Source organism: Bombina bombina, chromosome 1 (assembly GCF_027579735.1).
Source record: "Bombina bombina isolate aBomBom1 chromosome 1, aBomBom1.pri, whole genome shotgun sequence".
NCBI lineage: Eukaryota > Metazoa > Chordata > Amphibia > Anura > Bombinatoridae > Bombina > Bombina bombina.
The window spans coordinates 367,583,235-367,609,656 of record NC_069499.1 but is presented as its reverse complement, the minus strand read 5'-3'; the positions used below and the strand labels follow the sequence as shown (position 1 = coordinate 367,609,656).

Genomic DNA, 26,422 nt, shown 5'->3' with positions numbered 1-26,422 from the left:
AGTAATAATGACAAGTGGTTAGCTAGGGGGGGTAAGGAGCCGCAGCCATACAAAATAAAGCTATGTCTTCTACTCTAGTCTCCTGTATTTAAAGTAAAGGAAGTCAAGCTTTGGGATAAGCGAATAAAAATAAAGGTGTAGGGAATGCCCATAATATGGTGTAGCAAAAGGAAAGTGGACTAAATAATACGGAACCTCATTTTAAATAATGTTGTGTGGTTAATACTCCCCTCTATGATTAGGGAGTGCATTTTTAGATCTCATGATAAAAACGTGGGGAATTAGATTGTGGTCTGGCGGCCTCTTGTGCAGAGTAGTTAAGAGGGAAGTCAGCGGGCAAAAGCCGCTCATATAGGAAAGGTAGGTGGGGCGGAGCCATCTAGGAAAAGACCGCAGAATTATGTGAGGTGAGAAAAGGAGTGTACTATGGTAAGAGGGATGCTATTATAGGAGTTAGGGGCTTTTGTGTTTTAGTGCTAGGATAACAGAGATGTGTCAGATAAACAGAAGATTCGGTGTCCAGAAGAGTTCCCTCAGGGTCTAAGAGAGGCTAACTGGGTAAATGTAGTATATATAATAGTGAGTTGGAGTGAGTTGGTGGAAAAGGTATAACATATATGGAAGGTTCTATACATTCAACGCAAACCTGTATGTAGTAGGGATTGCTAAATAAGATGAGTGACAAATCTGGGTGATATAGTAAAACATTAACAAAAATAGTGCACAGCATTAAAACTACCATTAGAATTGTGGACTGGGCGCCTTGTTTACAATATTTGTAAGGGCCCTGTACATATTCAAGTTGCACTTGCTAAAGTTAGAAATGTTAGTCCAGATTGTGACGGCAGCTCTGAAGGGATCCAAAGGTCTGTTGCTAATTCAAATGCAGACTGAATATCATATAGGCTAAGTTAAAGGGACATAAATACTCATATGCTAAATCACTTGAAACTGATGCAGTTAAACTGTAAAAAGCTGACAGGAAAATATCACCTGAGTGTCTCTATGTAAAAAAAGAAAATTATTTTACCTCACAATCTACTCAGCTCAGCAGAGTAAGTTCGGTGTAAAAAGTTATACTCAACTGCTCCCAGCTGCAGGTAAAAAAATGTAAAAAATGAATGAAATGAGCAGCATCCAATCAGCATCAGCAGTGCTGAGGTCATGAACTTTTACTGTGATCTCATGAGATTTGACTTGACTCTCATGAGATTTCATTGTAAACTTCCTTTACCTGATTGGTGAAATAAGATGAGAGTGCACGATGCTCATCCCTTCAGATGTCCCAGGACAGACACACTAAAATGCCTGCTTAGAAATCCTTTACAATGGGAGGTGGCTACTGAGGAACTTTTGAGGTAAGATATCTTTCTTTTTTACATAGAGATGTTCAGGAGATATTTTCTAGTCAGCTTTTACAGCTATGCTGCATCACTTTCAAGTGTTTAAACATTTGGGTATTATGGCCCTTTAAGTCTATAAGAAACATGCATGTAGTGGGTGCAAAAGAGATACAGTGGAGGCTATAAGAACTCTGTTCAGAATGGAATACAACAAACCTATAGGACCAATATGTAGCAGAAAATAGTATCCATAACCCAAAGGAAACTAAGTAGGGCCCTAAAGGGAAAAATTTTGACATCTTTGCAAGAATAAGCAGTTAGCACTAAGGACTTATGTTATGTATTAAATTAACTTGTCCCTTCTGCAGAACGTAATGGAGGCTTACACCACAGGGAAGATGGATAAGCCTTACAGTTAATATTTACTATTGCGTTATCTTCAGAAATATAGTAGTTACTGTACCATGGACCTCACCTTGCCCTAGTGAGCTTGAACAAAAATTTGGGTGAGAAAGTGTTAGAAACCAAATCCTAGGTAGGATAAACAGATATAAACATATGTATGTGTATGTATATATATATATATATATATTATTTATATATATTATATATATATTATATATATAGATAGATAGATAGATAGATAGATAGATAGATAGATAGATAGATAAATGGTGCTAGTATCATTAGTCCCACTATCTCAGAAGGGTAAGCAACTCAAGTAAGTTTGCCAAAAAATGTAAAAAATAAACCATGAGAACACATACAAGTCAAATTAGGCTCCTAAAGACAATAAATCAAATGTTGAGGATGGGAGCTGGAGCAAGAACAGAATGTGGGTGCTCCACTGTTTGGAGGCAGAGGCTGTTGGTAACAACAAATTGGAGCGAGGTATGTGTCCCCATCTGACATCCATAACCACTCCACAGCTCTTACAGGGGTGTAAAATAGAGAGAGTCCCTGGCACAGGGGATGATGCTGGGTAATAGTGATTAATGTCCCGGCAGGGTAAAGGGCTGCTTCTGATCGAGAGTGCCAGAGTTACACAGCAAGCAGACTATGCTTTCTAGGGGATCAGCCGATGCCGATTCTGGGTTGAGGCAGCACGGGATCAGCTGTATAGGCTAAAATGTAGGGTAAGTTGTGCTCCTGATACAAAGTACTGGAGTAGGATGAATGAAGTCACATGTCATTAACGTATAGGTTTTTACTATGGTACATTATCCTCAGACAGAGGCAGCCGGCTTATTCTAGTACTACGGCTGGAACAACAATGTGGTCAAGCTGAGTGGGAACTGGTAGCTAAGAGGAGTAATATAGAAAGGTAAGCAGTCTCAGGCCTCTCCGATGGTAGCGTCACTGCATGCAGGCTCCTGGGCGCAATGAGACCTGAAGTAGATTCTAAAGCCACTCATCCATTTTCCGTTCAAAAACCGCTTGAGCGTATGTCGATGATGACTGTATGGATAGGTGTTCTGCCATGTTGAAGGGCTTACAAGAACCGTAATATTGCCAAAGTAAGCTACCCTTCCGAAGGAGAGGTATTAGCATGGCTGAGCTAGCTAAGATGGTGTCTTCCCCATTTTCTGCAGCGATCCTCTGTGGACATAAGCCGTAAGGTGTAGCGCTGATCCAATATTTTACTCCATCACAATTGCTGAAGGTATTCTGCCTCTTTGTCGGCTGCTGGTAAATTAAGAAGTTGCCTGCTCTGAGCAGTAAACAAAAAAGTGTAAAATCTGGGTAAGAATAGCCGGAGCTTATGCGAAGTGCCACACGCTCAGATGCAGAGCCAGCTCCTCCCCCCCTTTTTACATGCATTTTAATGGGATCTTCTTTATGTAGGCTAAGAACATGCATACAAAATGCTAGGTCTTACTACCTAAGCTAAATTTAAAGTAGCAGCACAGGTTTGGTTCTAACAAAAAACAACTGGACCCGATCACATACTTGACGTGCGCAAAATTGGTGTTGACCAATTTTTAGTCTAATCGACTGCGATCACATACCCCAACGCAGCATACAAGTTATACACGTATATTTTACACATCATGTGCATTTTTTCTCCAATAAACTAACATAGAACTGGCATCTCCAGGTCGGTATCACATATGCAGCGCAAGGACTTACTTGCGCAGAATGGAAAATATTCTTACTCCGTATTCATCTCGCCACACATAGGCAGACGCAGCAACCCTTGTGCACAGGAAAAAAAGCACCGTAACTCCCTGGAAGCCTTAACAAACACCTAACGCATGCACAATATCACACCCCTAAACTGCCATCCCCTCACATCGCAATCACTAATAAAATGTATTTAACCCCTAACCACCATCCCCCACATCCGCGATCACTAATAAAATGTATTAAACCCCTAAACTGCCATCCCCCACATCGCAATGACTAATTAAAATGTAATAATCTCTAAACCGCCATCCCCCCACAATGCAAACAGTATTAAATTAACCTATTAACCTCCTAATCGCCAACACCCCACAATGCGAAAATCCTAATTATCCTATTAACCCCTAAACCGCCATCTCCCACAACATCAAGCATCTAATTAACCACTAAACCACCATCCCCCCAAAGCGCAAACACCTTAATGTACCTATTTAACCCCTAAAACCGCCATCCCCTCACAAAGGCCAAACACCTAATTAACCTATTAACCCCCTAAACCCGCCATCCCCAACAGCGCAAAACACATAATTAACATATTAACCCCCTAAATGCCATCCCCCCCACAATGCCAACACCTAATTAACCTATTAACCCCCTAAAACGCCACCCCCCACAACGCAAAGTATTAAACTAATAACTAAGCCCCCTAACCTAACACCCCCCTAACTTAAACCTAATTAAAATACACTTAAAATTAAAAAGATACTATCTTAAAAAAATTATTAAAAATAACAAAAAATAAAAACCTAAATTACTAAAAAAAAATAACATTACAGAAATAAAAAAAAAAAACTAACATTTCAAAAAATGAAAAACTCTTACATTACAAAAAAGATTGAAATTCAAGGTTCCCCTTTTATATAGGGGTACCCCCTTGCATTCCTATTGAACTAACAAATTCAAATCAAGCCAATAGGATAAAAGCTGCTTACATCCTATTGGCCTGATTTGACTTTAAAGAATCAGCCAATAGGATGTAAGAAGACAAGAATCCAAGAAACAGCAAAAGTTTCCTGCCCCTTTCTGTAACCTGAAAAAGAGAACAAACACAAACTAGAAATTTGCCTGAAAAACTTAGAAGCATCTTCATAGTATTTCAAGGCTCTTAAAGGGACAGTCGACAGTAGAAATGTTATTTTTTTAAAAGATAGATAATCCCTTTATTATCCATTCCCCAGTGTTGCTAACCAACCATGGTTATTTTAATATACTTTTTACCTCTGTGATTACCTTGTATCTAGGAACTTCTTCCAGCCCCCTGATCACATGACTGTGACAGTTTATCTATTGTCTTGCATTTAGCATTGTCTTGTGCTAAATTTAATAACTTTCTGTGCCTGAACACCAGTGTTATCTATATGGCTCACGTGAACTACCAAGTCTTTTGTTGTGAAAATCAATTTTATAAGCATGTGATAGGGGCAGCCCATCAAGGGCCTTAGAATATGAGCATATGAGCCTACCTAGGTTTAGTTTAAACTAAGAATACCAAGAGGAAAAAGCAAAATTTGATGATAAAGTAAATTGGAAAGTTGATTAAAATTACATGTCCTATCTAAATAATGAAAGTTTAATTTTGACTAGGACTATCCCTTTAAAACTCAAAGTTAAGAAAAACCTTCTCAGAAGAACTCTTAGGATTAGGACTAAAGAAGGGAACAACCCATTCCCGATGATAAATCCAAAGACACAACCTTAGAATAGAAAACAAAATATAGTGCTCAAAAAATACCTTATCTCGACAAAAAACAAGGATCACATGAAAAGAGCAGACAGCTCAGAGACTCTTCTAAGAAAAGAGGATAGCCAAGGTAGGCTTAAAGGGACACTGAACCCAAAAAAATGTATTTTGTGATTCAGATAGAGCATGCAATTTTAAGCAACTTTCTATTTTACTCCCTATTATCAATTGCTCTTTATTCTCTATCTTTTATTTGAAAAAGAAGGCATCTAAGCTAGGAGCCAGCCAATTTTTGGTTTAGAACACTGGACAACACTTGTTTATTGGTGGACGAATTTATCCACCAATCAGCAAGAACAACCCAGGTTGTTCACCAAAAATGGGCCAGGCATCTAATCTTACGTTCCTACTTTTCAAATAAAGATACCAAGAGAATAAAGAACATTTGATAATAGGAGTAAATTAGAAAGTTGCTTAAAATTTGCATGCTTTATCTGAATCACGAAAGTGCCCCTTTAAAAACCACCTTATGCATAGGTCAAAAAGCAGGAGGTTGCAAAACCTTCAATGCCAAATAAAGATTCCAAGGAGGAGAAATTGACTTAAAAACTGTCTGTGTGAAATTCTAAACAAAGCTAGAACAAAATTCATGAATGTCATGAATATAGAAATTTTCTTGTGAAACCAAACTGAAAGAACAGAGATTTTACCATCAAAAAAAAAAGATAAAAAACAGATAAACCTTTATCTAAACCACCTTGCACAAAATTGCAAAATTCTAGGATTTCTAAAATAAATAAGTCTTAAATAACAGAAACAATAAACTTCTCTGCCTGACATCTAATGATACAATCTCCATGCCATCAAGCGTAGAGATTTGAAATGACACACGGTCCCATATGCAGAGGAAGTACACATGGAGGGCAACTGAATATCTGAATCAAGCTTCAGCACACCAAACTCTGCAAAGCCAAGCCAGAGCAATCAGGGTTACTGATAATCTCTTCTTGCCTTATACTGATAATCACAAGGGAAGAAGAACCAGAAAAAAATGAAAAATGTGTGCAAAAAAAATAAAAAGAAGGGTGCTAAAATAATAAACCAAGAAAAATGAAACGGGCAATAACATAAATAATTCATTTGTCCCTTATATATAGCCTTTTCCCAGTGTCACCCCTCCCTCAGACCTCGAAACATCACTGTAAGAAAGTTTTGAGTAATTTAAATCCAGTGAGTTCTAGTACATTTGTCTGCTGTGGATTGCCTCTCTAACACCCCCTGGTCCTGTAACTTTCCTGTTTGTGAGAGTGCCTCTGACTTTTGGATATACTCCCAATGCATCCCTTCATCTAACAGGTACTCTGAGGGGAAAGGGGCCTAACTCAACCTCTGAAGAATCAGCGCATCTTCATTCTTCACCTTCCTAGAGTGGAGGCAAAGACAAGATGATTTATAGGGCTCTTGGGGTTTGGGAATCTTTGCCTTTTCCTAGAAGCTAGGGACAGTAATTCCCAGGAATAATGGATCGTGGACTCTCACCACCTATATGAAAGAAACCCATCAGAATTCTGCAAAACTGTTCTCGCAACTCCTGCTATAGCCTCTACTCTTGTCTGCACTACATTCTTCTATATTCCTTTTTCCGCCCTATGTTTACATATCTTTTTCTAGAAACCACACATTTTTGCAGAATTCTTTTTGCCTTTATTCCACAATATATTCCCCTAAAAGCAGTACTGTTCAGAGATGCATACAACCTATACTAATGTTTTTTTATGTTTACCTCAGATCCCTCTGCATCTCTCATTATGGGATTAAGTCCTCTAAATTCGCATGGCACATACTACTCAATGGAGTTATTATCCAGCCCTCTGCAGAAGCACAGCCAATCAGCGCCCCACTCTCTTTTCAGATCAGAAGAGCTAGTAGGTCTGGTCTGGGCGCCGCCGGCGGGAAAGAGTCGACAGAGGCATGGATTGCCTTAGAGTCTTCTAAACACTGCAAGGAGATGCTGGCAGTCTGGCAGGGTAATTATTTGTAATTTCCCCATTACTATATCTGACTCGTACCATTAGCACATGTGAATTTCAACTGACAGGAGGTTGTTACAGGTCATGAGCGCCGTACTCCAGGGCGTCATGTTTAGTTTGGTTAAATGTTTACATACCGCCATTAATTTGTTTGTGACAAGTGTCAGTGCCTGGGGAAATGACCATCCATTCTTTGCTAATGCTTAATGTGTACTTTGAGAGTTTGAGTCTGAAATATGGACATTCAAGACCACTACATTTAATGTAAGTGTTTGCATATATTGCACTTGTTTTAAAGCACAGAGGTCAGGAGGACTCTGTTTTTGCAGTAATGTGAAACATTCAAAGTTTTGCTGCAGAAATGAGATTCAGAGTTTAGAGAGAATCTGTAAATCCTCCATAACTATGTGTGACTACCGCCTGCCAGTGTGTTATGGCTGAAAGCTCGCTCTTCCCTGTGCTGAAATACATTGCTGCTCCTGAGCAGTATAATGCTGGTTTTGGGGGTTAAAAGCACAGTAACATGTAAATATTTGTACAATACCAAATGTTCTAATAATGCATTTTTATTATTAATCTAAAATATCTTGTTAAAAAAGTAATTATAAGATTTAGAGTAAGATATTATTTATTTACTTTCTTTATACCATTGGCTATTTGAAAGTAAACCTAGTCCTACATGATCTCTTTGTAAAATGTTTACACACCCACCTTTTCTCAATACACACATCTAAAAATATTCACAGAATTGGCTTGTGCAGCAAGTGATTGATGTAAAATAAAAAAGATTTTAAAAGATTGGTTCACACACTGAAAATTCAAAAATAAAATTGAAACAACTCTATGGAAAATTATGCAGAAGGAAACTAAAATGTATGGGGTTTCTTATGAGATATATGTAATCTCTACTTCTAGAGATTAAGGGCTTTCTCCATTTATACATTGGTATCACTCATCTGGCCTTTTTTTTAAATTATATATAATAGTAGAGAGACATATATTAGGTGTATTATAGTCTTAGAAATATTGCCAATCTCAAGGTCTGTGGGTCTGTCTGTATCTGTGTGTGTGGGGTATCTGTCTGTGTGTGTGTGTGGGGGGGGGGTCTTTCTGTTTGTGGGTATGTGTGGGGGTCTGTCTGTCTGTGTGTGGGGGGTCTGTGTGTGTGTGGCGGGTGGGGTTTGTGGGGGGGTCTGTCTGAGTTTGTTTCTGTCTGTCTCTGTTTGTGTTTCTGGCTGTATGTGTGTGGGGGAGGTCTGTCTGTGTGTGTGGGGGTCTGTCTGTCCAGTACTTGTGTTATGTGCAATTTCCCATGATGCTCAGCCTGCATTTCAGCTGGCTGAGCATCATGAGAAATGTAGTTCCAAAACCTCTGGAGGGCCACAATTGATCATTGATGACCCCTGTGCTATAGGTTAAACATAACTAACTCTTTACAGGTGAAATACTTGTTGGTGCCAGTAATTTAGTGATATATGTGTATTATATATATATATATTATATATATATATATATATATATATATATATATATATATATATATATATTACTATATTACTATATTACGATACTACATTAATTTAAATATATTGTTAAGCAATTTTGAACACTTCAAAATGGCTGCCAAACCACATGACCCAATTGACTTCTCTTGAACCAAATCTGAATATTGGTCTAATGATACACTCTATAAACAAGTTTCACCATTCTCTCATATGCGGGTTTCGGAGAAAGAAGATTTTTGTAGTTTTTTAAAAACAGCGCATACGAAAACAAAATGGCTGCCACACTGTGTAATGTATGGGCTTTTCATATTGCACACACTAATGCTCACTATAGACCTCTACAATTTGCAGAAGTTTCATGAAAATGTGCAAATGTTTTATTTCACGAAAGGCGACTGCACCAGTGCGAAATTTTAACCTGCAATATTGTCTTTGAGGGTTAGGACTATGTGTAATCATGTGATAAAAAAGGTTAATGTCTCACGGCAGCCATGTTGATTATGGAAAAATCGCAGTTTGAACAACATTGGTAGAGGACCTTGTAAGGAGCATATGTGGAAAATTTCTGCATTGTTTAATCCGGGTTAAGAGAAGATGTTTGAAGATTTTCGCAAAAAGCAAGATGGCTGCCACCCTCATGTGACCAAGGCACTTCCTCTTGTGCAACAGGAAACTCTAGGTCATAGTAGCACTAAGCACAGCATGTCTTCAAAGTTGTAACATAAGCAGTTCCAGGGTTATTTTTAAGTGTTTGCTCGAAAATTTGTCGCAAAGAAAGCAATTGGCTGCCAGAGCATGTGACCTATGAAATCAATTTTGCATGGGATGTAGCAGAGCAATAGGCTGTTACCAGCATACCTGATGTCAAGAGCTTTGCAAAAACAGTTAAGCAGTTATGGGCAATTGAATAAAAAGCTTGGCGGAATAAAAAGAAAAATAATAATAATAATCCTAACAATAACAATAGGTTGTCCTGCAACTTTGTTGCTGGCCACCTAATAAATAGGATAAACTAATAAAATAGATAACTGTCTTATATAGTCTTTCTTAGGTTGTTTGGGATAATGTAATTGTCATTTCATTTCTCGTATTTGATTTATTATTACAGTATAATATTAAGGATAAGCAAATAGTTTCTAGGCAATTATTATGTTTTGTTTTAAAAAAAACATTGAGTCTGGGGATAACAACATGAATAGGCTGTCACTAAGTGAAAGGAGTCTGGCTGGAGGGGGAAGTAGAGTATCTTAATGTCTCTAAGTAGAGATTTAACCCATCTCTACTTCTATTTCATGTGTTTCAGTGTTGTAGACTATTTCAGTTATGGATGCAGTGCTGTTTTTATTTCAGAATCAGCACCAATGTCTTCATTTCCTTTGCTGTTGTCTGCTTATATATTATATGTTACTGACCTTTTTCTTTAAAACTGTAGAATATATCTAATAATATAGCAACTAAAATATGAACAATTTATTTTCAATAATCATTGTCCTCATACCTCTATCTTGCATTTTGACCATTCCCCAATTTTCCATTCATAGCAAGGGTAAACAGGGCAGTTTTTTGTATTGGCTGAGTTGCGTTTGGACAAGGTCTTCCTTCTCCTTGACTTTTGTATGATAATATTCTGAGTCCGTACCATTTGGCCTACAAAGCAAAGCAAAATTATTTTATTTTAAATCAACTTTTATTAATGTCAGATAATCATTTATCAAATAAACCCGATAACAAGAATTCTTAAAAATAATCATATGACAATACTAAGTACAGCGCTATCTTTAGAGCCTGCAAGCCTGCTTAACTATTCATTAAGAAGCTTCCTAAACTCTCTGCCACCTCAGAGGTGGTGGGTTTAAATCACCCCAATCCTGTTTGTCCAAGAGTTTGGAGCTACTTTAAAGGGACATGAACCCCAATTTTTTTCTTTCACGATTCAGCTAGAACATGCAATTTTAAACAGCTTTCCTATTTACTTCTATTATTAATTTGTTTTGTTTTCTTGGTATCCTTTGTTGAAAAAATTACCTGCTAACTGGTTGCTGCACATAATATGGCTCATCCGGTGTTCAGCTAGCTCCCTGTTTTCTTCAACAAGGATACCAAGAGAAATAAGCAAATTAGATATTAGAAGTAAAATGGAAAGTTGTTTAAAATTCTATTCTCTAGCTGAATCATGAAAAAATTGAATTTCATGTCTCTTTAAGTATTTGCTTGTGCAATAATAAATGCTGGCAGTTTATATAGTTTGCTGCCCACTTATATAAAATATCGTTGGACATGCTCCCCTAGCTTGGGGAACTGTGTCTACCTGGTTACTTGATAAATTAAACCCTTAGGGTTATTTTGGTGAAAACAATAAATAAAAAGGTGAAATTATAAACAATACCATTGTTTAATAGAAACACATTTTAATTACATTCAGAACTAAGCTGTCACTATAAGAGCCCCCCAGGTTATTTATCCAAAAATGTTTTTTAAATTTTTGTAAATGGGGGCGTGTCCTAGCAGCGATCCAGAGTGGTCGCACATCTCTAGAAGATCCTAATTCCGCCTATAAAGGATACATTTTACAGTGAAAATAACAACAAAAAAGCTAGTATCATTGGGATACTTGATAATAAAACAATATCTATGCTATTCGCTGTATTCCTGGATGCCGGATCACAAGACAGGACAAATAAGGCCTGGAGCAGCGGATCAATTCAGGCAGCAAAACCCCCCTCAGAAAGGTATTCTACCGAGATTGAGTGCACAAAGCAACACAACATCAACCCCTCTTTATTCCCATAGAGATTCTGGACAGAGAACATCAAATTGATCAGAAAAGCTAAGGCTAACAAATACCTTTTAACAAAAACAAACATGGCAGCTGAGATAGAACACGGCCCCGACAGCTTCCATAGATAGCTTCTTGGCAAAGCTGATGGACTTACTTAAGAGAGCTCCCTGGGACTACCTAATTGAAAAACAGCAGAAACACTGCAATACAATGAGCACAGATGGAGGCACTGGATACAGCTTTGTTGGGGGGGGTGGCGCCGCGGCAATGAGCGCTCCTGTGGCGCCTCCCCCCCATAAAAGATCTATTTACAAAATTCAACATCGCTCCCTACATTAATGTCGTCCACGTGGAAGCCATCACAACAATTTGCCGACTCATCTTTGACTAGATCAAAGCTTCAAAGCCTACCTACTATCTAAACATCTGCTTTCTGGTATAGTACGTCAATTTGCAACTACATATTCACCCCGTAAAATCTGCTAACCTACCCCATGGGATTAAGCCGACAGGCCATGACACACTGAATATGAAGCCGCTCTAAGAGCTTGGGGGGGGGGGATTCCTGGACTGCTATAATTATCCTATGGAATCAAATCCTGCCGGCAACAAACCCATCTACGGAGTGAGTATGGCCTCCCACTCTAAGTATTAATATTTATCTCCATTTTATTAAAAATGATTCTAACAGAAGGGCGACAATAGGAGAACTGCCTGAAAACCTGGAAGTGGGCCTAGAACTAACTTAGAAAAGTCGGACATTGTCTACTCCGTTCCGCAAATGTATATAATCTATTTCTTCATACGTTTTTTTTTTTTTTTTACACTAAAACTTTGCATGATTAATATAACATTATGATACTATTTATGTTTGTATAGTGTGATTTTGTGTTATGGATTAAGTTCCAATGTCTCTTTGAAAAGAAAATGTAAATGCCAAATGTAAATGCCAAGGCCATATCTCTATTACTAGCAAACAACAAGCACTGCAATTCTTATATTTACTTGTCAGCCTCCCTTGGATCTGTTTATTATTTTTCTCTTGTACAACTGCCCTTGTATATTTTGGAGTGTTTTCTGTGGGGTTTAGTGGGGGACCCCTGGGGAAGGCATCCCTATAACTTGAGCAAATAAGCGATTTTTGATCTTACAAAGCTATAGCTCCTACATGAAGGGAGGAAGTAACACATGGGTCCTTTCCCGTGGCCATCGCCCGTGGCCCACAAGTGGGATTTTCATTAAAATTTCACTTCAGAAATGGTGATAGGGGAGGTATCCTAACAAAAGTCTAATGCAGTGTTTGTTGGCATACACCTTGTAGTATAAGAATCATCCATATACTAATAACCATAGTATAACACTCAGGGGCCATATTTGGAACGATCATACGTCTCTTCAACACAATAATCATTTTCAGAGGATCATCTTTGTGAAGCACAAGCTGTGCGTTTGTACTTGATTTTGGTTAATGCATCTATAATGTAACTCACTCTGTTTCCAATGTGATTTGCTATTTTGGATGCAACTTTTTCTTTACGTTTTCCTTTATCTTTTGCTCTAATGAATCCCCGGACTCAAAATATAATAACAAAAATGGGTCCAAGAAAGACCTACTATACTTAACTTTGGGGACTAAAAAATGAGGATTAAATATGTTTCTGTACAAGCTAAGTCAGATGTACTATGAATATTCAATGTGATGTTCTTACCATTATTAATGCAAGTACTTATTATTTCCTCAATAAAAAAAAATTGTAAATGACATTAGGCATAGTTTTTTTTTTCTATACTCAACACAACATTTCTATTATATGTAATATCATTTGAGTGGTTTTACTAGTTTCAAGGTGCTCTTCATCTGGATTAAAAATGGTTTAGAAAATAAGAAAATATGTTGCATAAGTTCACCTACAATGTGTTCAGCACTGATGGATTTGAATAGTTATATAGACAAATCATGTCTCAGATGTTGTGCTATGTATGCAATGATTTGCCTAATTTCTCTTTATAGTTCTTAATATAATGTGAAGTAATAAAACCCCTTTAAGATTTCCTTCTGCTTGTAACTGCTGTGGGACAGATAATGTCCAGTTAGTGAGTCTGAAATCTCTGGAGATAAAGAGCAACAATCCCCTCAAGACGTGATAAGAATGAAGATATCTGTTCTGCACTGTGGACATGTTCTGAGTTTTAATTTACTACTCTATCTGCCTGCAGTAAAACAGATTCCCTTCTTAAAGTAGTATGTGTGATACCTGTATTTAATATGCTTCTTTTTGAACAAAACAGAGATAATAATAATGAACATTGCATTTCTGTAATTTCATGAACTATTATCTAAAGTTTTTAAAGCATATTGACTTCTAGACAAAAATAGTCTAATTAATAATCACAAAATACATAAAATAAATGGGGCGCAATTACATATACGGCGCAGGGCTTCGGCGCAAGCGTTGAAACCCACACCGCCCGTAATTTCACCTTGCACATCGGGGTATTACATATACTGCGCCGTTAGATGCTAGACTGGCATAAGTAGGACAAACTGGCGATCTTCTGAAATGTGCGCAAATACACATTTTAATCATCGCAAGTAACTTACGCCAGTCTTGTGTCCACGGAAAGTGTCAATAAAGAGTAGTTTTATGCAAATTCGGTTAACACGCATAAAAACGAACCTGGAATTCAAATAAAAATGCTACATGAAATTAAGATATTCATATATATATACCCATGTGCAGCCGCCATTTTCTTCAGTGTGTTTGGATTGTTCGTTGAGCTACAGCACACTACACTGGAGTGAGAGGATTAGTGAGAGTAGAGACAGAGGCGCAATCGGAGGAGTTAGGTCGCATTGTTGTTGAGTAAGCTTGTACACTTACCTATATTCCTACATATTGCACACATTGCATACATATATATACAAATACACCACACTTTTTTTTCTAACACCTCACACATATTTTATTTGAGTTTTACATTGTGATAGGCTGAGTGTTTGGTTGTGATTGAGAGGCTGAGATGTCCCAACTTCTCATTTGCGGAAAATGTTGCCCCTTGTCAAGGCCATCATGGACAATTTACAGTGCCCTCTTCGGGCAGGAGAAGGGCAAAGGCATTGCCAAAAAGAGAAAAAATTGCTATGGTTGGCGGTAGAGGATGCCGTCCACAGTGTGGCCCCGCAGAGGACAACTGTAGGACCTGAAAAAGCACTGGAATGACTGCAAGAGGTGGGTCAAAGAAAAGATGGGGCAGGAAGCTATGCACCAGAAGGGAAACAGGCGGTGGTCCATCCCTGGATATAGAGTATAATAAATGGCAGGAGAATGATACGCAGGTCCCTGAGTATCACAGCAGTCCGTGGACTTCCAGGGGCTTGTGACTCAGGGGTTGCAACCACAGCACAACATGCTGGTGAGTAACATCCTACACAACAGTATTATATGTATTTGAGATATAACATCCTTTAATTTCACACATTCATGTACACGATGAGGAGCATGGTATTTGGCATACTAACAAAAACATCTACAATTATACTTGACATTACTGCTACTTAACACAATGCAATTCATGATATGAGGTGGAATAGTACAATACTAACATGTCTCAGAGTAACACAGGCCACATGTAATTGTATGCCCACATGGACATATATCTGACTGTACTAATCCCTCTCATCCTTTGACTCCCACAGAACCTCCTGTCATGAGGATGCAAACATCAATACCGACACCAACACCACCACCAGTCTTCAGGCAATCGCAAGAACAGTATGCTCCCAGGCATGAGCATGGTTAGATGACTTCAGTTGAGGACATGGGAGTGATGCCACCACCATTGACATATGACCCCTGGCAAGATTCCTGACCAGAGGAATATCCTTCCTTTGGCTTTGAGGGGGAGCCAAGACAGCCACAAAGGGTACATATATTTACCCCCCCCCCCCCCCCCCCCCCCACAACACAATCTCATGTCAGTCATGGATTTTACCCACAGACTATGTCACAAGAAGTGCCAATTGGATAGGCTGAGTGGTCACACACTGGTCATCAGTGGGACTATCAATCAACCATGAGAGCTCCCCCATCCTCATCCATGGGACAACCTCCCGATCCTCATCCATTGGACGAGCTCCCCCCATCCTCATCCATTGGACGAGCTCCACCATCTGCAGATGGAAATATATCAGAAACTGCAGCTGCACCACGCAAGCACTATCAGATGTAGCTGAACTGCCCCACGAGCACCAGTAGATGCAGGTGAACCTGCCCCCCCAAGCACCAGTAGATTAGGGATGGGTGAATGAAACAAAATTTAACACATTTGTTTGTTCAAATCGAATTTAGAATGTTTACATAACATTCTAACATTCGATTTTTGAATGTTTGGTTTTGAATTTTACAATTACATTTGAAAATATTTGTTTGAATGATAGAATGTTTTGCTTTGTATTATATTAAATGTAATATTCGAATTATGCAATATTTGAAAAATTCAAATTTATATACATATATAATACTATTTCTAATGCTTTCTTTAAATGCAATATTCAAATTGAATAAATTCGAATGTATATACAGTATTATATATAAAATTAGTATTTCTAATGCTTTCTTTAAATGTAATATTCGAATTATGCAAATATTCAAATTCATATATTTGTAATAGTATTTCTAATGCTTTCTTTAAATGTAATATTCAAATTATGCAATATTCGATCGAAATAGAAACATTCAAATTGATATATTTGTATCTATTACATATCAATTTACTAAATTTGCTACCACATGAACTATTGAACTTCTGAATAGTATTTGTTAAATCGAATGTTAATTCGAATTTCGAATGTGATCATTCAATCTAATTATAAACATTCTAATTCGAAAGTGACATTCAAAAATTGTAAATAGCATTCGATTATAGAATTTTTAAGGATATTCGTTCGTATCAACATTCAGATTTGTAATTCGAATTTTGGTAATAACATTCGTTCTAACATTCGAATTCAGAAATTTACACATTCGCCCATCCCCTACAGTAGATGTAGGTGAACATGCCCCCACAAGCACAAGCAGATGCAGGTTAACATGTCCAACAAGCAACTAGAAGCCCTGTTGCTCAAGAGCCTGTGGATGCATTGTATTCTCCCCTTGGTGAGGAATACATTGCACTTGAGAGGAGGCTCATAACAAGCACTGAGAGCATAAAAAGAGGCCAAGAGAGGTTCTTTAGGAGGTAAGAGAGGATACAACAATGTAGCATAGAGCTGCAGAGGGACATGGCAGCATTGTTAAGTGCAAGTGTTCATAACCAGTCACAGATGATGCGAATTCTGTCTGATATGCAGATGCAGATGGACAATAGATGGAGAGAACAAAATTAACTCTTGGGTGTGTTGGTTGAGCACTTTACACACCAGCAGGACACTGCCTCCAGCCTATCACTTGTGACCAGCCCACCAGCAGAAACACCAGAATCTTCTAAAACCAGGAAAACAAGGAAATCCACTATAGGCACCTCAGCTCCCTCATCCAAGAAGCCAAAAAAAAAAATATTATATTATAGTTCACCATAAACCTTGTCCTCTGTTATTTACCATGTCATTGTCATACACATTCATGTAAGGTGTGTTTTATTACACTAATATTGTTAAAACATATAATATGACTTGTGTGGAAATGGCAATAACTACAGGTAATATTATCATGTTTATGACATATTCTTGTACTATAACTCACATCCACAATAGTTGGTTATGAAGGGTACATATAAAGTAAATAAGCAAGTATATGTACACAATGAGATAAAGTTATGAGATATGATTATACCTACAAGCTCCATGCATTTGATTAGGTTGTGGGTTCAAAATACAAAATCAGCTATTTCAAATACACAAATAAAGCTTAAAAAAACAAATCTCATAGTATACTGTCCCTTTAACTATTTGAGATGCTGCTTAAATGTATTTTACATTGTTTTTTTTTTAGTCAGTGCAAGGGTTGCTGCATCTACAATGTGAGTAGATTTTCTGAATTTTGCGCGTGTAAGTCCTTATGCTGTATATTGGATACCAAATTGCGCGGCTGTTCTATGTTAATCTATGGGCGAAAAAAATGCGGCCGATGGGTGAAATATACGCGCGTAACTTGTATGCTACATCGTATATGTAATACAAAAATCGCGTAAGAACCGGCGGCACAGGCTTTTGCAGGCAACGCCACATATGTAATGGACCCCATGATGTTCATAGTTCTTAATTTTTATTAAAGCAATACAGCTAGTTAGCTCACCTTTGTATTACACATTTAATTAAACATTCTGCATACATTGCTAAAGTTGTTATCATTTTAATGAGGAAACATTTACACTGAATACTGCAGCATACACAGAAATTTGCAATAATTTTAATAGACACTGATTCACGCTCACTATTATAATTAAAAATGAATGTATTATAATTGTTACTGTTCAAGTATGATTAAAGCCAGGCAGGTGTGAACCGTCTCAAACACAGAGCTTTCCTGCTGCTTAGTTTAATTAAAATAGTTTGATATGAAGACTTAGTTATGATATGATTCTAAAAAGCTTAAAGTGAATGTAAATTTTGATTCTAAAGTTGAGCTGCTGCACCTTGTCTCAAAAGCAGTCTCATTTCTGCAAATCTGTATCTCATCTCATGTCAAAAGCAGTCTCATTACTGCAAATCTGTATCTCATCTCATGTCACTCTCCCTGTTGCTTTTACTAACTGCTGGTGACATCTCCCCTAATCCTGGTCCCCAACAACTGCCTAGCAGTGCACATCCATGTGTACCGTCCCACAGACTCAAAAAACAAAACTCTACCAACCGTACTCACATTCCTCTTGCATCAAAAGCCCTTTCACTTGTGCACTCTGGAACTCTCGCTCTGTTTGCAACAAACTAACTTCTATACATGACCTCTTTATCTCCCACTCCCTCAACCTTCTGGCCCTAACAGCAACCTGGCTCTCTCCCCTTGACACAGCATCTACTGCTGCTCTGTCACATGGGGGTCTCCACTTCAGCCACACTCCTAGGTCTGGTAATAGACAATGAGGTGGTGTAGGTATTTTACTTTCCTCTCGTTGCACCTTTCAACAAATACATCCCATCTCTTCCCTCATATTTTCCTCATTTGAAACCCACATGATTCGCTTATTCTCTCCTCTTTCTATACGTGTTGCAGTCATATACCGACCCCCTGGCTCCTCAACTCAATTTCTTGATCACTTGGCTGCCTTGCTACCTTATTTCCTTTACTCAGACACCCCTTCCCTCATTCTTGGTGACTTCAACATCCCTCTTGACAATCCCACTACCTCCTCTGCAAAACAACTTCTGCAACTCACTTCCTCTTTTGGTTTGTCACAATGGACTGATTCTCCCACTCACAAAGATGGTCACTCCCTTGACCTGATCTTTAGCTATCAATGCACTCTCTCAAACTTCACAAACTCACCCTTTCCTCTTTCTGACCATCATCTCCTTACTTGCAACATATCATCCCTCCCTACAACTTTTCCTCCTTCTGCTCCTCACACCAAACTTCACAGAAGCATTATGTCATTAGATCAACAACAGCTTTCTAATTCCCTCAAACCTCTCCTCTCATCCTTCTCCTACTTTTCCTGCCCTGACCAATCTATCAGCCACTATAACTCACCCTTACATCTGTCCTTGACAATCTCGCCCCTCTTACCATAGTTCGGAAATCAAACACTCATCCTCAGCCCTGGCATACTCATCTGACACTATACCTACGCAGATGTTCCCGTACTGCTGAGTGGCACTGGAGAAAATCTAGGAATTCAGCTGATTTTTCAACATTACAAATTTATCTTGAACTCCTACTATTCTACCATTAATTTCCATAAGCAACATTACTTCTCTACTCTAATCTTTCTTCAAACCCAAAATGTTTGTTCTCCACTTTCAATACCCTTCTCCGCCCTCCCCCACCTCCTAATACAACTTCTCTGTCAGCTCAAGACTTTGCCAGCTACTTCAATAACAAAATCGACTCCATCAGAAATGAAATCAGCTCTCAACATAATTCCTTTCTCTCACCCCCTCAAATGCTCTCAATCAACCACAACCCACATAACCTTAAACTTAGATCATTCTCCCCTGTCACTGAGGAAGAAGTTTCGTCACTTATAGTGCACTCTCACCTCATTACCTGTCCCCTTGACCCTATCCCCTCACAGCTACTCCCCTCCCTCTCTGCTACCCTCACCCCTATACTCACACCCACTTTCAACCTCTCCCTCAGCACCGGTATATTTCCCTCATCACTGAAACATGCACTGGTCACACCTATCCTTAAAAAACCTTCCCTTGATCCTACCTCCCCATCCAACTACTGCCCTATTTCCCTCCTCCCTCTTGTATCAAAGCTTCTCGAAAAACTAGTTTATGCATGCCTATCCCATTTCCTTACAATAAACTCCCTCCTTGACCCACTGCAATCTGGATTTCGTCCCCATCACTCCACAGAGACAGCAATTGTTAGGTTACCAATGACCTACTTACAGCAAAATCAAAAGGGCACTTCTCTCTGCTTATCCTCCTTGATCAGTCCACAGCCTTTGACACTGTTGACCACCCTCTTTTGCTCCAAACCCTCCAATCCTTCGGCATCTGTGACACAGCCCTCTCGCGGCTCTCTTCCTACCTGTCAAACCGTACCTTTAGTGTAGCCTTCTCTGGGGCCTCCTCTGCCCCATCATCACTTTCTGTCGGAGTACCGCAAGGCTCTGTCCTCTGTCCCCTTCTCTTCTCAATCTACACGTCATCACTAGGTTCCCTAATAAAGTCCCACGGTTTACAATATCATTTGTATGCCGATGACACCCAAATCTACTTCTCTGCACCAGACCTATCTCCTTCCTTGCTAACCTGTGTCACTAACTGTCTTTCTCACATCTCTAACTGGATGTCCTCTCACTACCTCAAGCTAAATCTCTCCAAAACTGAGCTCCTTATTTTCCCCCCTTCCTCAAAACTCTCCACCCCGAATCTCTCTATAACTGTTGACAACTCCATCATTACCCCTACCCCGCACGCCCGATGTCTCGTGGTCACATTTGACTCAGATCTTTCTTTCACTCCTCACATTCAGTCCTTGGCTAAAGCCTGCCGCTTCCACCTTAAAAACATCTCTAAAATTAGACACTTCCTTACACAAGACACAACTAAGATTTTAATCCACTCTCTCATTCTTTCCCGCCTTGATTACTGCAACTATGTCCTCCCCACCTGCTGCCTAGCTCCTTTAAATCCATAATGAATGCCTCTGCCAGACTCATCTTCCTTACACGTCGCTCTTCATCTGCTGCACCTCTCTGCCAATCCCTTCACTGGCTTCCTCTTGCCTCTAGGATCAAACACAAAATTCTCATTCTGACATACAAAGAACTGCACTGCTCCCCCCTATATCTCAGACCTTGTCTTCAGATACTCTCCCTCCCGTCCCCTTCGCTCTGCTCATGACCTCCTACTCTCCTCCACTCTTGTCACCTAATCACACTCCCGTTTACAGGACTTCTCCAGACTGGCTTCCATCTTGTGGAGCCTCGTTCCACAAGACTCTCTTCTAGTTTTAAAAGCTTCAAGTGCTCCCTAAAGACTCTACTGTTCAGGGATGCATACAACCTACACTAACCTTTCCTAATACCAGTTCCTCTCCTCCATTGCTATCCCCTGAACCCCCTTAGCATGTAAGCCTAAGAGTCCAGCTGTTTGTAGATCACCTTTTTAAGAGCTGACTACAACAGTGCAACTCTTGGTAGGGCCCTCTACCCATTTGATCTCTATAAATGTTTTGTTGTACTCCCCCTTTGTTTATAGCTCTGCAGAATCTGTTGGCGCTCTACAAATAACTGATAATAATAATAATAATAATAATAATAAAGTGCCCGGTTTTTAAAAATTTGATTAAAAACAGGGGCACTTTAATTCATCAAAATTTATATTTTACTCGTGTTGTGAAAAAATACCTTTTAATCTTGACAGCAGCTCCAGCTTCCTCCACCCGTTGGATAGGCTCAAACTGATTTCTAAACAGTTGAAAACCGCCTCTTAACTCAGAGTATTTTGAAAGTTTTTCACAGTTAGACAGTACTAGTTCACATGTGTCATATAGATAACATTGTGCTCACTCCTGTGGAGTTATTTAGGAGTCTGCACTGATAGGCTAAACTGCATGTCTCTCAAAAACACTGAGATAAGGTGGCAGTCTGCAGAGGCTTAGATACGAGGTAAAACATATATTAATATAACTGTGTTGGTTATGCAAAACTGGGTAATGGGTACTAAAGAGATTATCTATCTTTAATCAATACAAATTCTGGTGTAGACTGCCACATTAAGCTATTAAAGTCAAGCACATATGTCCAGACTGGGAATTTAACCAGCATTGGAAAAAAATAAACCAAGCCCTGAAATTAGTACGTCTTCATGTATCTGCTAATGCCCTTATTCTGCATGGGGCCATATGTATCCCTTTTATATACTGACATCAGATTCAGTACTGGATGAATGGATCTTATATCAGGTCACATACCAAATGCATGGCCCCCTTTATTACCAATTCAAACCATAGACCAGAAGTCTGAACCCTGCATATGCTTTATGTGTATACCAGTGAACAGATCATATACATGATTACAACTTGCTAACTTACGGCTAGATTATGAGTTTTGCGGTATGGGTGAAAAAGCAGCGTTAAGGCTCATAACGCTGCTATTTCACTACCACTTGTATTACAAGTCTTGCAGGTTTAGGGGCACCGCACACTTTTTTGGCCGTAAAGCAACGTAATTACCGCAGCTTTCAAAAAGTCCCTTTTCAAAGGGACTTTCATAGCTCCGGTATAACGAGTTTGCCTGTTGAACGGTACAGCCCATAACTACAAGATCCGTACCGTAAAACTGAATGTCAGTAGCTATGAGTTTTGCGCTACAAAGCTGTAGCATAAACTCATAATTAAAGTGCTAAAAAAATACACTAACACCCATAAACTACCTATTAACCCCTAAACCGAGGCCCTCCCGCATTGCAAACACTAAAATAAATTTATTAGCCCCTAATCTATAATAAACATATTAACCCCAAAACCGCCGCACTCCCACATCGCAAACACTAGTTAAATATTATTAACTCCTAATCTGCCGCCCCTTACATCACTGCCCACCTACCTACATTTATTAACTCCTAATCTGCCGCCCCCCTAGTCGCCGCCACTATTACTAAATGTATTAACCCCTAAACCTAAGTCTAAACCCTAACACCCCCCTAACTTAAATATAATTAAAATTAATCTAAATAAAAACTACTATCATTACCGAAATTATTCCTATTTAAAACTAAATACTTACCTATAAAATAAACCATAAGCTAGCTACAATATAATAGTTACAGTGTATCTTAGGGTTTATTTTTATTTTACAGGTAAGTTTGCATTTATTTTTATTAGGTAGAATAGTTACTAAATAGTTATTAACTTGGATGAAGACTTCTCCCCGGCATTGGATGAAGACTTCTCCCAGCATTCTATTGGCTATTCCAATCAGCCAATAAATGCAAACTCAATCCTATTAGCTGATTGGATCAACCAATAGGATGAAAGCTCAATCCTATTGGCTGATTGCAACAGCCAATAGGATTTTTACAACCCTTAATTCCGATTGGCTGATAGAATTCTATCAGCCAATATGAATCTAAGGGACGCCATTTGGATGAGTCATTTAAAGGAACCTTCATTCCGAAGAAGACGTCGTAAGAAGAGGATGCTCCGCGCCAGATATCTTGAAGATGGAGCCGCTCCGCGCCGGATGGATAAAGATAGAAGTTGCCATCTGGGTGAAGACTTCGGTCACTTGGATGAAGACTTCTGCCGGCTTCAATGAGGACTTCTCCCGGCTTCGTTGAGGATGGATGACCGATCTTCAAAACTGTAAGTGGATCTTCAGGGGTTAGTGTTAGGTTTTTTTTAAGGGTTTATTGGGTGGATTTTAGATTAGGGTTTTGGCAGCAATAGAGCTAAATGCCCTTTTAAGGGCAATGCCCATCCAAATGCCCTTTTCAGGGCAATGGGGAGCCTTAGGTTTTTATAGTTAGGTTTTTATTTGGGGGGGTTGGTTATGTGGGTGGTGGGTTTTACTGTTGGGGGGGTATTTATTTGTTTTACAGGTAAAAGAGCTGATTTCTTTGGGGCAATGCCCGCAAAAGGCCCTTTTAAGGGCCATTGGTAGTTTATTGTAGGTTAGGTTTTTTTTGTTTTTATTAAGGGGGGCCCTTTTTAAATTTTCATAGGGCTCTTAGATCAGGTGTAATTAGTTTAAATATTTGATAATTTATTTTTTATTTTGTGTAACGTAGTGTTTATATTTTTTTTTTTACTTAGTGTTTGTTATTTTTTGTAACTTAGTTGTTAGTTTTTTGTAACTTTGTAATTTTTTATTGCAGATTTAAATTATTTGAGTATGGTTAGGTGTTTAAATATATAATATAGTTAATTTAATTTGTAGTTTAAAGTAGTTTTAGTATAATAGGATGGATTAATTATTTTTATATAGTTTAATGTAATTTTAGTATAATAGTTAGGGTAGATTAATTAATAGTTTAATATAGTTTAATTTAAATATAAAGGTAAGTTTACATTTATTATAAGATAGGGATAAGTTAATATTTAATATAAAGTTAGCAGGTTGTTAGGTTTATGGGGTTAATAGTTTAATTGAGTTTATGGCGATGTGGGGGGCTGGCCGTTTAGGGGTTAATAGGTTTAGTAAGTGGTAGTGATGTGAGAGGCCAGAGGTTTAGGGGTCAATACCTTTAGTTTGTTGCCGCAGGGTCCAGGAGCGGTGGGATAGGGGTTAATAACTTTATTTAGTTGCGGCGGTGTCGGCGAGCAGCAGGATAGGGGTTAATAACTTTATTTAGTTGTGTTGGGGTCCGGGAGCGGGGGATAGGGGTTATACAGTTTAGTATAGTGGCTGTGTTTAGTGACAGTATACAAATAAAGCTGTGAACAAGCCGAATAGCAGCGAGATCAATGACTGTTTCTTAACAACTTTTTACAGCTTTTTATATAAATACGGAGAGCGTATTCAGGTCCGCGGCCGCAATGTTAGGCGATGTCAGGCGAGCGTATTGGTGCCGTTGAATGCAAGTAAGTTGACGGCTTGATAAGTAGGCCTCAATGTAACTAGTAGTTATATTGTAGCTAGCTTAGGGTTTATTTTATAGGTAAGTATTTAGTTTTAAATAGGAATAATTTAGGAAATGATAGTAAGTTTTATTTAGATTTATTTTAATTATATTTAAGTTAGTGGGTGTTAGGGTTAGACTTAGGTTTAGGGGTTAATACATTTAGTATAGTGGCGGGCAACATTGGGGGCAGCAGATTATGGGTTAATAAATGTAGGTAGGTGGCGGCGATGTTAGGGATGGTAGATTAGGGGTTAATAATATTTAACTAGTATTTGTGATGCGAGGAATGCGGCGGTTTATTTATTTATTTATAAAATATTTTACCAGGAAGGATACATTGAGATTTCTCTCGTTTTCAAGTATGTCCTGGGATCACAAAACATTGCATTGATACAATAGGGTACAATAAAATACAAAAACAATAATAAAAATACACATTATATGCAAACATTTAACATAGAGCAGGTATGAAATATTTAACCATGACAGGAGCATTCTGTTTTTGAGATATGTATAGAGGGATCTCTTAAAGGATTTTAGGCTTGGGGAAGTTTTTAAAGTGTGAGGGAGGTCATTCCATAATTGTGGCGCTCTGTAGGAAAAGGAGGATCGAGCTGCTTTTTTTTTGTATTGAGGCAAGCTAAATAATGTGCTGTTATTGGATCGGAGGTTATAGGAGGTGGGAATAGCAGGGGAGAGCATTCTGCTCAGGTAGGGTGGGAGCTTCCCAGAAAGGCTCTTAAAGACAAGGCAGGAAAGATGGAGGGTGCGTCTGGATTCCAGCGACAGCCAGTTTAGTTCTTTTAGCATGTCACAATGGTGGGTCCTGTAGTTACATTGTAGCACAAAGCGGCAGAGCGAGTTATATAACGTATTTAGTTTATTGAGGTGAGTTTGCGGAGCAGGTGCATATACTATGTCCCCATAATCCAAGATAGGCATCAGCATTTGCTGTACAATCTTTTCCTTTACTGTAGGGGCTGAGGCAAGATTTGTTTCTGTACAGGGCACCTAGTTTTGGATAAAGTTTAGAGGCAATTTTTTCTATGTGGAGTCCAAAAGATAGATTGGGGTCTAACAACATACCTAAGTATTTAAAAGAGTGGACTGCGGTCAGCGTGCAATTGGATTTTGTTTTGATGCGAAGATGGGAATTTTGTAATTTATGTATTTTAGGTCCCATTCCAAAGATCATTGTGACCGTTTTGTCAGTGTTTAGGAAGAGTTTGTTTTTCGAGATCCACTTTTCTACCTCTGTGAAACTGGTCTTGGAGCACTGTTTCAAGCTGCAGCAGATCAGATTTGTTTGCATAGATTACCGTGTCGTCTGCGTACATGTGTACAGTTGAGGATTTGCAGACATTAGGCAAATCATTTATAAATAATGTGAATAGTAGGGGGCCGAGAATGGAACCTTGGGGAACACCACACGTGACTGGGAGAGGGAGGGAGTCAATGTTAGAGACAGAGACATATTTGTGATCGATCCGATACATATGATTTAAACCAGGTTAACGGGTGATCAGCAATACCAGAGTTTTTTAGTTTGAGAAGTAGTAGGTCATGGTCCACTGTGTCAAAAGCCTTTGCAAAATCAAGGAAAATAGCTCCAGTTAGGTCTCCTTGTTCCATGGCAGTTTGGATGTCGTTGCAAACTTTT

The 26,422-nt window shown here is 38.7% G+C and overlaps 1 protein-coding gene across 1 annotated transcript in view; it reads right to left on the bottom strand.

Moving 5' to 3' along the window:
- The window catches only part of THSD7B (thrombospondin type 1 domain containing 7B), a 1,177,597-nt gene that overhangs the window by 87,845 nt on the left and 1,063,330 nt on the right, over nt 1-26,422 (bottom strand). The window contains 3 exon segments of the mRNA XM_053712541.1: nt 10,242-10,325; nt 10,328-10,354; nt 10,356-10,390. Coding sequence (XP_053568516.1) covers nt 10,242-10,325; nt 10,328-10,354; nt 10,356-10,390 — 146 coding nt within the window.